Source organism: Hydra vulgaris, chromosome 03 (genome assembly GCF_038396675.1).
Source record: "Hydra vulgaris chromosome 03, alternate assembly HydraT2T_AEP".
In the NCBI taxonomy this organism is placed as follows: domain Eukaryota; kingdom Metazoa; phylum Cnidaria; class Hydrozoa; order Anthoathecata; family Hydridae; genus Hydra; species Hydra vulgaris.
In genome coordinates, this window is record NC_088922.1 from 61,739,039 (window position 1) to 61,751,253 (window position 12,215).

Here is a 12,215-nt window from a genome sequence, read left to right on the forward strand (position 1 = left end):
ATTTTTATTTTTTTTTAGGAAAATTATATATATATATATTTTTTTTTTAAAAAAAAAGTCATATTCTTGTTATACGATATGTTTATAATATATAAGTTGATTTCAATGAAAAGGCAGTGTATAATTATTTTTTAATATATTTTGATATAATAATATATTAAAGTTATTTTAGGGGCTATTCATATGGATAAAATTCATCCCGCCTAACCGGGGTACTCCGGTTAGGCCGGATGAATTTCAGCTGTGTTCATATGGAAAAAAACATTTCGCCCAAGCGTTTTTAATCATGTGACATTTGTTTTCATAATCGCGCAAATTATTAAATTAAAAATGGAAGTTAAAAAAAAAATAGTTCTTATTGTTACAACTAATATAATAGCTTTATAATCTTATTTGATGCACATTAAAAGTATAATATTATTACGTATTTTACAAAACGAGCATCACATTAAACTTATAATTAACAATTTCTTAAGAAAAATAAACTTTCGCCTTAAAAAGCTTAAAGATAAAATGTTGAGAAGAAATAGTAAAAAACCCCGTAGCTGTTGGTACAAAATTGGACGGTCTGATAAATGGTGGAAAAACATGATATCTGGTATTTCTCCTGAAAGTTACTGGTTCAAAAATTTTAGATTGTCAAAAAGTGCATTTATGAACTTGGCTGAACAGCTTAAACCCTTCATAGCACCTAATCCCAAATCACCTAATTACAGAGCTTTGAGCACAGAAAAAAAGCTTGCAATTACTCTATACTATCTTAAGGATACTGGCTCTTTAATAATGACAGCCAACTGCTTTGGGATAGCAGTAAATACAGTCTCTTCAATTATTACACAAGTGTGCGAAAAAATTGTTTATCACCTAGGGCCAATCTATATATCTCTACCGAAAAAAGAAATCGAAATGAGACAAAAGGTGGCTGAGTTAGAATCCAAGTTTGGCATGATTCAAGCTTTTGGTTGTATAGACGGTGCGTATGTGCCAATTGCATGTCCTGTTGAAAACTCTCAAGATTATTTTTGTTATAAACAATATTATTCCATGAATGTTCAAGCAGTATGTGATTATAAAGGAATGTTTATGGATGTAGAATGCGTTTGGCTTGGAAGTGTTCACGATAGCAAAGTATTTTGCAACTCATCCAAAAACAAAAAACTTCGCGATGGTTTCTTACCAGGTACATTTCAATCAGTATTGCATGGATATTTTAAATTGGAACTTGTACCAATAATTGTTTATGCTACATTTGTATTACATAATTTTTGTGAGAAACACAAAACATTAGTTGATTCTGACAGTGTAAATAACCAAGTTCAGCTAATTAAGTATAATGAAGAAACTTATATTAATCAACCAAACCCAGTTTATTCAAACAATACAGCAGAAAGAGAGTTCACATGAACATTGCTTACATCTTAAATTTCAGAATGTTTGCCAAATTAATAACAATAATATGCTTTAATCATAAAATCATTTATAATGGTAAAATCACAGACTTCTGCATTTTTTGGAATTTTGCATTGATTTTCTGCATAATTAAAATATATAGTTTCGTTTATTGTTTAAAATATATAGTTTTGTTATTATATTTAGTTTTATATACCCCTTCAAAATCTTGATTAGTATTTTACTAAATAAGTATGTAAAATACTATAAATCTTTACTAAACAACATTAATAAAACAAAGTTATGGATGTGTTTCATATTAGAAAAAACTAACAACTATCTTTTAACACTATACTATCATATAGCAACATATGCTCTTTATAGTCACAGCAAAAAATATAAATGTAATAAAAAGTGTGTATAAAACAGTTTCGCTACTTTTGCTTTTTCTCAGGATTTGGATGAGGATCTTGAAAATTTTGAGAATATGTTGGTGCGTTAAAATGTAATAAGTTGGAATAGGTTGGTGTTGTGTCAAATATTGTGGTTGAATAGGTTGCATTGCCATCGCTAATATTTCAATCAAACGACACATGCTATTCCTTACATTAACCATGGAATTGCTTACTTGTTCTAGTGATTTATCAAAGCTTTCGCTTGATAAACGTAAACTTTCAACCAAATCAATCTTAAATTTAGCGTCTTCTTTTGCTTCAGCGAATAATAGTTTGTCACGTTGACTTGCAGATAAATTTTTTTCTAAATGTTTTCTCTTGTTATCAATTAGTTTAGAAACAACATTTGTCTTTCTTTTACAACTTGGTGTAGATGTAATTATTTCAGTGGTAAAGAGATTCTTCATTAATAACATTATATTCAGTTTCTTTATTATAATTGTTTATTTTTTCTTTATCGACTTCACTACTCTTTATGCCAAAAGACCAAAGGTTTTATATTTTCTGAAAAAACCCCAAATTTCAATTAACTTATTATAAAATTCGTATACAATTTTTCCACTTTCACTTTTCGTTCCTAAAGTGACAGCTTTTGAAAAGTTCAGTCGTACATCTTTGACTTTATCAACAATTCTAGACCTTCCTTTTGCAATACATTCAGTCTCTTTTTGATAAAGTTTTTTATATTCGTTATCGTCGATATCACCTTTTGTGGTAAACTCGACAGGACCAAACATCCATGTTTCATCACTGTTACAATACAATTGAGCCATATCATCTCTTAAATGTTTATACATTAACGGCTTGTCGCCATCAAAATCTATACCGCAGTAACTCATTTGTGATTTGTAATTAGAAATAGCATCAATCAAATTTTCTACCATTTCATTATTCTATTTGAAAAGTAGCTTTTTAACTTGTTTTATTGCAACAGTCGCCATTATTTATTCGATATGTTTAAAACAAGAAGCACTTATACAATTATTAGATATTTTTGCTTCTATACGTGGTTTAACGATTTAAACTTAAAAACAGTTAAATGCTAATTAAACTTCTTAATAAAACTGTCCAGTCTTGCCGGGGTGATTTTCAGTTTGTGTTCATATGCAAAATATTCACCCCGCCTGACCGGGATCCCGGTAGTCCATAGGCGAGATCTCGCCTAGGCGGGGTGAATGATTTTACATATGAACGCGATGTTAGAATTATAAGAGTTTATTAAGACAGCCGGGATCTCGGTTGTTTTTCTATCCCGGTTAGGCGGGGTGATTTTATCCATATGAACAGCCCCTTACTGACCTCTTGTGGTCAGCGTCATCAGGTAATAATAAAATGTTACAAAATAACATAAAACAAACCGTTTAAACAGAAGACATTAAAAAACGTCAAATATAAAAACCAATTAAATAATATAATAATGACTTCAGTTAAATTTTTGTCAAAATGGGTTCCCAAGTTCTTGTTTTAACTTTATCAATAATAATCTCATACTGAACTCTTGCTTTGTCAATCTTCGGGGATTCTCTAATTTTACTTTTTCGGTATTCTGGAATGACTACCAATATCAAGAGTTTTTCTCCGCTCTTTTCCTATATATATATATATATATATATATATATATATATATATATATATATATATATATATATATATATATATATATATATATATATATATATATATATATATATACATATATATATATATATATACATATATATATATATATATATATATATATATATATATATATATGTATATATATATATATATATCTATATATATATATATATATATATATATATATATGTTTGTAAATAAGCTGAAAGCGGACATATATGTATAAAAAATCCATCCTAAAACGGACCGCTTCGTAAAGCGGACAATCTGCTGTCCGCTTTGCGTTTTGCGATTAACTTTTAGCTAAGTTACTTGGTTTAAGTTATTAAAACTTAGACTATAAGATTTAAAATTGTTTATAAAGTAAATAGAATTTAAAAAAAAGCGATTGGTTGATGGACTCTTCAAACTTTTTACTTTCTTTTTTTATCAGTGTATATCTCCTAATAGTAAAAACGTGTCCTAAAACAGACATTTATAAAAATCTTGTTTTTCATAGTTTGTTTGAAATTCTTCTTTTATATCTATGCTACAATTGTTTATAAATAGTATTTATTTGCTATTTATGTTTAGTGGTACTTTATATAAAAAAATAATCCAATATTTTGTAAAGTGTATATCTTATACAACATATACAATTAATTTTGAACCAAGAAAACAGAACTGTTTTTACTGTTTTTCTAAAACATTTTTGACATGAAAACTTTTAAGTTAGCAAATTATGTATTAATATTGTTATTAGTATTGTTATATTAGTGTTAGCATTTAAGTTATTAAGAGTCTAAACTTTCGTTTATTAGCATTTCTATTCATAATTTTACTTTTTCATTAATGTCCGCTTTAAGTTAATTTTTCACTCACTACTTTTTGAGTAAAGTACTCTTATTGTTTGCAATTATATATACAAATTTATTATAAGAAAACAATACGAAATATTGTGCTTTGTTTTTGTTATTTAACTTTGCTGTAAAAAACTTTTTAAAATTAAGAGAAAAGATAAGATCGTTTTTATTTTGTTGTTGTGGCTTTCCATCTAAGACTGTTTTACGTTTGTTTTTAACGCACTTAATTTTTATTTATACTTATTCAATAAACCGAAAATTATTTTTACGTGAAAAAAAAGTCTGCGTATTCATTTAGTTAATTAATTTATTTTATTTATGTGTGTTAATATTTTTTGAATATTTTTATAAAAAGAAAAAAGAAAAAACACAAGGTATATTTTATATAAATATATGTCCGTTTTACGTTGAATTTTAACATAAAACTGATTAATTGAACATAATGAACATTGAATATACTAAATAACTTACATAGCTTTATTTTTTTAAATTATAACCTTTTATGAAACAAAAAGTAAAATCTTTCATTGATTATTTATATATTTTTTAGCTTTTCATCCGAACACCGCTTTACGTTTGTTTTTAACGCACTTGCATGATTTTAAAATATACTTTTATATACTTATTTAATAAACCAAAATTTACTTAGGTAAGGTATTAAATTTATTTATTTTAGTTATGTGTGTAAATATTGTAAAATATTTATATAAAACAGAAAAGAAAAACGTTATATTTTATATATGTATATGCCCGTTTTAGGTTGAATTTTATCATGAAACTGATCGAATATATTGAATGACTTTTATAGCTTTTTATTTTTCATTCATTCAAATTACAAAGATTTTGCTTTTCGAATATTTTCGAACTTTTTTTTAACCTTTTATAAAGTTGAAAGCAACCGCTATTAAAATTGGAGGTTAGTCAAAAAAATATGAAGAAGTTTAAAGAACAAAGTTAGAGCAGCTCCAGTGACGGATCCAGAAAGTGAAGGGGAGTGATGAGTTAGGGGATGATGCATCCTCTCCCCCTCAATACCAAATTCTCAAAGTCCTAAAATATATTAGAAATGGAGGACTTTTTTTTGACGCAAATGGGATACAAAATATAAAAATATTTCAGTACCCCTCTCTCTTCCCCAACAAAATTCCTGTATTCGTCACTGAGCAGCTCAAGCATACTGTCAATTAAACAAATCTTTTAGTCTATATTAATAAATAGCCTAATACTTCTGATACCTCAAATAGTGTTTTAATTTGGAAATCATCGACGTTGTCGCTTTTTCGACAACGATTACGAAAATTCATTACCAAGTTTGAAAAAATAAAGCTAAATAGAGGACATTTGAATTGAACTTATTCAAATAATATATTTAAAATTTGGGGATTTGATAAATATAAAATAAAAAATATTTTAGCAAGGCAACTTTATTACTACTTGTTTAGTCATTCAAATAGAAAAGTGTTTTAGTTTGTCGTATTTTATCAGATTTTTATCATAAACGCAACTATTTATATTTAAATATTTTATAATATTTTTGGCGCAAAAAAAGCATTGGTAATCATAGTTATGAAGGCCTTAAAGCGCAGCGATTCGAAATATTTTATTTCATTAAATTGAGAACGTAAATTTTTATTTTATATATAAATTTAATATAAATCAGGGGCGGATCTAGGGTACGTCTAGTACGTCTGTAGAAGTACCCAAAAATAAAATTGAATCTAAAAATCAATAAAATTAATATATTATTTTAATATTGCATATAAGAATAATTTTTCCTTAACCCCAAATTGAATTAGATTTAAGTTTTATTATCGGATTTAAGTTGTAAAAACACTTATAATAAAAAAAATTGCTTCTTATTTAGAGCGGTTTTTAAAGTTTATATAAAAAACATATTTCTTAACTAGATGTTAAAGTAATATTATATAAACAATATGTTATTAGAAAAAGACCAGTTGCATAAAGTAACTATTAAAGTTCATTGTATTTTTAAGTTGGGTTCAGATATATCGCTGTTTGTGACACCAATAACACCAATTGGCTGTTATCAGTCTTTATATTAAAATGCTGTTGTAGTTACCACATTGGTAAATGCTTTTGTTTTTTGAATTGATTTTTTTAGATTTTATGTATTTATTAGATTTCATGTATTTATTAGATTTCATGTATTTATTAAGATTTAATAAAATAAAGTTTTAATGTTTTTATTTTTTTTAACAAAACGGGGCATTAAGATTGTGTATTTAAATATCTCTTTACATAATTTAAAAATTGTATATTTTAATATAACAATATTTTATTATAATTTGTGTTATTTTATAATATAATTGTTTCTTAAGAATGTACTTATATGGATAAAGTACATCACAGTAATTTTTCCTATAAACTAAATCAAAAGAACCAGTTAAGTTACACAACTATTAAATTTACATAATATGCTCAAAAACATTTACTTGCAAAAGTAAATTATACCAATGCTTCTATTTATATTTTATATGTTCTTAACACTCCATAACTTTTAAATAGAATATGAAAAAAATACAATGCCATTATTTCATATTTCATATTATTAGGGAGTTTTTTAGATAATGTAAACAACTTTTATTTTAAATGCATTGGAATCTTTAGTATATTTCATTTCAAATGGTTCAAATATTTCTGTAGCTTATTTAGTCAACATGATAAAGTATTCTTGATAAAATTTAAAGCTGTTTTATCTAAATAAGGTTTTCCGCAGCCTAATAAATAATAATAACAAAAATAATATTAATAATAATAAATAAAAATAAATAAAAAATAATAATAAATAAAAAATAATAATAAATAAAAACTAATAATAAATATAAAATAACAATAAATAAAAATAAACTTAATAAACCGACTTAATAAACATCTGGTTTGCTAAAACTTAGATTTATTCCTAGTTGTTGAAAATGACTATAAATAGACTACAATTTAAAAACGGTTTTATAAAAAGCATTTAGATAATTTTTCTAAACTTAAAACCTTAAAAATATAGGAGGTATGAATTTAAACATATATGTGTATTGATACCTCCACAGGCTGTAAACATTAAACATTGATAAAGTATAGAAATTTTGAATATGTCGTTTTTAAAACTTTATAATTTTGCATCTAGATTAATGGGTATTGGACATCTCAAGACATCCGACAAACAATGATTGGACGTCTATACTCGTACTTATCAACAATCATATCGACATGTCGCACTGTTATAACAATCTTGTTCTATCTCCACTTTTTGAAAAATTTGAGTTATTGAAAGTGTTGGCTACCTCAGAATAATGTTTTTCCATTGTATTAAAACCTAGCTTATAAGTAAAAAAGTTGCGGGAAAAATATTAGTTTAAAAAAAAAATTATATACCGTTTCCTGAAGACTTTCTTTTTAATCGTTTTATTTCAAAAGTGACAGTCAATGGCGTTTCCGAAAGGTAAGACGCCAATTCATCCATTTGTCCAAACTCTTCGTTGGCTGTGCACAGCAATGCTAGTTCATCTAAAATATTATCCTTTGGTAAGTCCGGTTCTAAATGATCCCGTGCTCGCTTTGGCATCGGTTCTTCCGCTACTACTTCTAAATTTTCCTCTAATATTGGCATAACAATAGCTTCCATTTCAGCTCTAATGGTGGAGTATGTTTCATTTCGAATAGGGACTTCAAAAAATTTTAAAAGCTTATAACGTGGATTTAATACAGACGCTCTTGGTCCAGGTAGTACAATGAATCCTTCCGGATAATATCGCTTTGTTATTTCAGTAGCAATGACCAAATTTCGGGCAGACAGTACGGCTCCAATCACCCAACCTAGCTTCACTAATCGTTGTAACATGTCCAACGTGGGGTTCTATCAAGTAGAGCAGTCTATGATGACTTTAAATGTTTTTTTATCATGCTTAGATCTCAGTGCTAATTGTTTGTTACGCAATTCCTGCATTGCTAAATTACTTCGCTTGAAGTGTGCAGCCAATTGCCTTGCTGTCCGAATCATATTCGCAATTGCTGAAAGTTTCAGACCAGCTCCAATGGCTAACTGTAGCGTGTGAGCAAAACAGCGCTGATCCGGCCATTTATCAAGAAAGTCCATTGCTCGGTTTATATTTGAGCCGTTATCATGGACTGCAGCAGCGATTTTCTGAACAGGAATTTGCCACTCGTCAGCAGCATCCTGCAAACAAATACTGATGTTTTCTCCAGTGTGCCGTTCAGGACATTCTCGTGTCTACAAGATTGCAAATTCCAGCTCCCATTCCGTGTTAACCCAATGCGCAAATACACACATATATGCAATGTTTTGACATGTCCGTTGTAAAAGCGACAAACTGTGCCTTGCCTAATTTCAGTTTCAGTGACTTGACCGTCTCGTTATATCTTTTTTTTTTAGCTTTGTGGTAGTCGAACGAGTTTTAACAACATAGTCTGGATCAACAAACTGAGAAATCCATCACCTTCAACTAAACTTATCGGGTGTGCATCACGAGCAATGAAGTCTGCTATTTTCTGATCCAAACTAGTTCTCTTTCTTTCATCATTTTAGGCCGCAAAGCTGTAATGAAAGACAAAATGTTTGGTGTGCCCACACTGCCTATGCCATCAATATCCATATGATGTGTTCTAGTAAGATGGTGTCGGATAGTGCTTGTGTTGCCACCTTTCGCTGTCAAAATCGCCTCACATTGCTTGTACTTCACCCTGTTTTTATCGATTCGGTCTGCATAAAACCACACTTTTGATACTTTACCCATTTTTTTTTCTGTAAAATTAGTGTTTTAAAATGTTTTTAAAACACAATTAATGTTTTTAAAAGTAAGCATGAAGAATAAAAAATAACAACTAGCTTTTACAAAATTTAATTGGTTACAAATTTTTTGTAAAACATTCGATTCATTTACAATAAACTTACTACGCGCACTTAAACTTCTTTTTACAAATTTTTTATCGAAAAACTGCATATCTTTTTAATAAGAAACTGAAAACAATTTACATATAATTTGCTTAACTGAAACTTGGAATTCTTTGAAAGATCATCAAGAGAATTCTACTCTCCATCCTCTATATTTTCATAAAATTTTGCTTTAAAGACATGCTAAGAAACAAGTTGGAGGAGTTCTCATTTACTTAGAAGAAAACATTTTACATAAAGTTAAGGTTACATAAAAGTGGGTTTCCGAATCAGAAAATCAAACAACTTTCCGAAGGTTTTTATTAAATTTTTCAGAAATGCTAACGATGATAAAGATATAAAATAAGCGGGGACGCGTTTACAGCCTCATTTAAAGTAGTACCCTATGATATATCATATATCGATAAAACTTGATTTATCATTTAAAACTATGATATATCACTCAGTGGCGGATACAAAGAGTAAGGTGGTGGGGGATAAAAAGAGTATGGTGGTGGGGTAACTAACCCCAATAAGAAATATCAAACATCAAAATATGATTGAAAAAGTTTTAAAAGAAAAAACAAAATACAAAAAATTATTCTGCAGCTAACTATTCATGATATTCATATGAGCGCCGAACGTCCGCAAAATTTTATATCCGCCATGATGGGTGGCAAAAATATGTAAACAAAAGTAAAAATGGTAAAAAGCTGTTGCGCACCATACTGTGGAAACAGAAAAATTAAATGTAGCACAATTTCTTTTCATAGGTTTCCGAAAGAAGTAGAGCGAAGGAGGTTATGGATTGCTTTCTTAAAGAGAAAGATTTTGCCGAATTTGGAGTTGGCTTACATTTGCGGTGAACATTTTATTACTGGTAAGTCAAGTCTTTTTGTATGAATTTATTAAATGTTAAATACATTAACACATGAGCACTTATAATTTACATATAAATACATGCATATATAGGTATATATATTTATATACAACAATATATATATTTATTTATTTTTTATAATAAACATATATATGTTTATTTTTTAGGAAGAAAAAATGATGATAAAAATCATGTTGACTTTGTTCCTTCCATTAAAAATGTTAACAGAAACAATAAAGGTATACCTATTGAATTTAATGACATGTCATGTCATTCATCAAGGAAAATATATTCAGAAAGATCAAATCGTTTAAAGAAGAGGAATGCTGAAAAAGTGCCTATTGAAGAAAATAGTATTAACAGTTGTTTTCAAGAAGAAATTGTTGAAGAATCCGAAACTATCAAAATTATAAGAGAGTTAAGCGAAGAAAACGAGAAGTTTAAAAATTCAATTAAAAAACTAAAAGAAGACAGTAAAGCAGAAATTGAACTTCTTCAAAAGGAAAATATGAAATCTAAATATATTATACAAAAATTAAAAAATGTAAATACTGCACTCGTCAAGAAAAACAAAAAATTGAAAAATCAAATTGATGAGGCTACTTTTAAACTAATAAAAGACAAAAAGAAAGTTCAATTTTATACAGGTCTTCCTGATATACATGTTTTTAAACATGTTTTTAACTTAATTGAAAACTACGTGCCAGCTAATAATGCTTCAACTATGACAAAGTTGCAAGAATTTTGTATTGTTTTAATGAAACTGCGTCTTAATTTGCTGGAACAAGATATAGCGTATAGATTTGGGATAAGTCAACCAACCGTATCACGAATCTTTGAAAAATGGCTTCTTGTAATGGCACGCAGACTATCCTTTTTAATAAAGTGGCCAGAGAGAGATATATTAAGGAGAACAATGCCAACTTGTTTTCGAGAATTTTTTCCTAAATGTATTGTTATTATTGACTGTTTTGAGATTTTTATTGAAAAACCAAAAGATCTGACAGCTAGAGCTCAAACTTTTTCTAAATATAAGCACCATAATACTGTTAAAGTTTTAATTGGCATTACTCCACAAGGCTCAATATCATTTGTTTCAGAAGCTTGGGGTGGAAGAGTATCTGACGTTTATATTACAAAAAATTCTGGAATATTAAATAATTTACTTATTGGAGATCAGGTGTTAGCAGACAGAGGTTTTACAATTGCAGATTCCGTTGGTTTATATTGTGCAGAATTAAAACTTCCTGCTTTTACACGAGGAAAGTCTCAGTTATCTCAAATAGAAGTTGATTGGACTCGAGAGATTGCCCGTGTACGAATACACGTTGAACGTTTAATTGGGCTCTTAAGAAATAAATACACAATTTTGCAAGGAATACTTCCTAATAAACTAATCAGTCGAACAGATGATGGAACATGTAAACTAAATGATATTTTAACTGTTTGTTCTGCTTTATGTAACCTTTGTTGTGGAGTAGTCCCTATTGATTGACTTTTATTTTAATATATAAAAAAATACATAAATGTAGTGTTATGTTTATTTATTCATTTAAAACTTTTTTTTTTTAAATTCTGGTTTTCTTGTGGCAACAATATGGGCAAAACCATTTTCCTATGGGTTTGCTTGTGAGTCCAAGACAATTAGGATGATAGGTTTTTATAACGCAAGTTAAATCGAAACATTTAATTATAATAGTCTCTTTGATTTCACCGCAAGTACATATTGTTTCAAAATTGTTACTTTGTTTTAATTCCCCAATATTTACAAAAGTATTATGATTCCTAGAATACCATTTAGTAAGGAGTTCAGGCAATATCGCTAAGATAAAAAAATCTTTTGCTTTGTTTAAGTTTTCAGTGAGGAATTCTTTATCAACATAAATTTTTTCAATTAGACTAGCTTCACCATTATACACAATAAAATAACAAATTGGAATATTTGAAATTAACATTTGTAGCTGAACTTGATATTTTACTGTAAAAGTTAGCAATTTCTGATTTACTTGGAATTGGAACGGATGAGGCTTTTTCGATATAAGGTTTTGCTCGTGTTTTGTTCTTTACTTTTGCTTCAAATTTTTTTTTAGGATCGGTAAAATTAATTTGTGAAAGTAACAAATAAG

At 28.1% G+C, this 12,215-nt stretch overlaps 2 protein-coding genes across 2 annotated transcripts; both read left to right on the top strand.

The window, feature by feature from the left end:
* The first annotated feature begins 513 nt into the window (after positions 1-513).
* On the top strand, positions 514-1,404 carry LOC136078816 (uncharacterized). Its single transcript, XM_065794629.1, has one exon. It carries the CDS (start codon positions 514-516, stop codon positions 1,402-1,404), a length of 891 nt encoding a protein of 296 aa, XP_065650701.1.
* A 9,193-nt stretch (positions 1,405-10,597) lies between these two features.
* LOC136078817 (uncharacterized) lies at positions 10,598-11,584 on the top strand. Its single transcript, XM_065794630.1, has one exon. The coding sequence runs from the start codon at positions 10,598-10,600 to the stop codon at positions 11,582-11,584; it is 987 nt and encodes a 328-aa protein (XP_065650702.1).
* Positions 11,585-12,215: the final 631 nt, after the last annotated feature.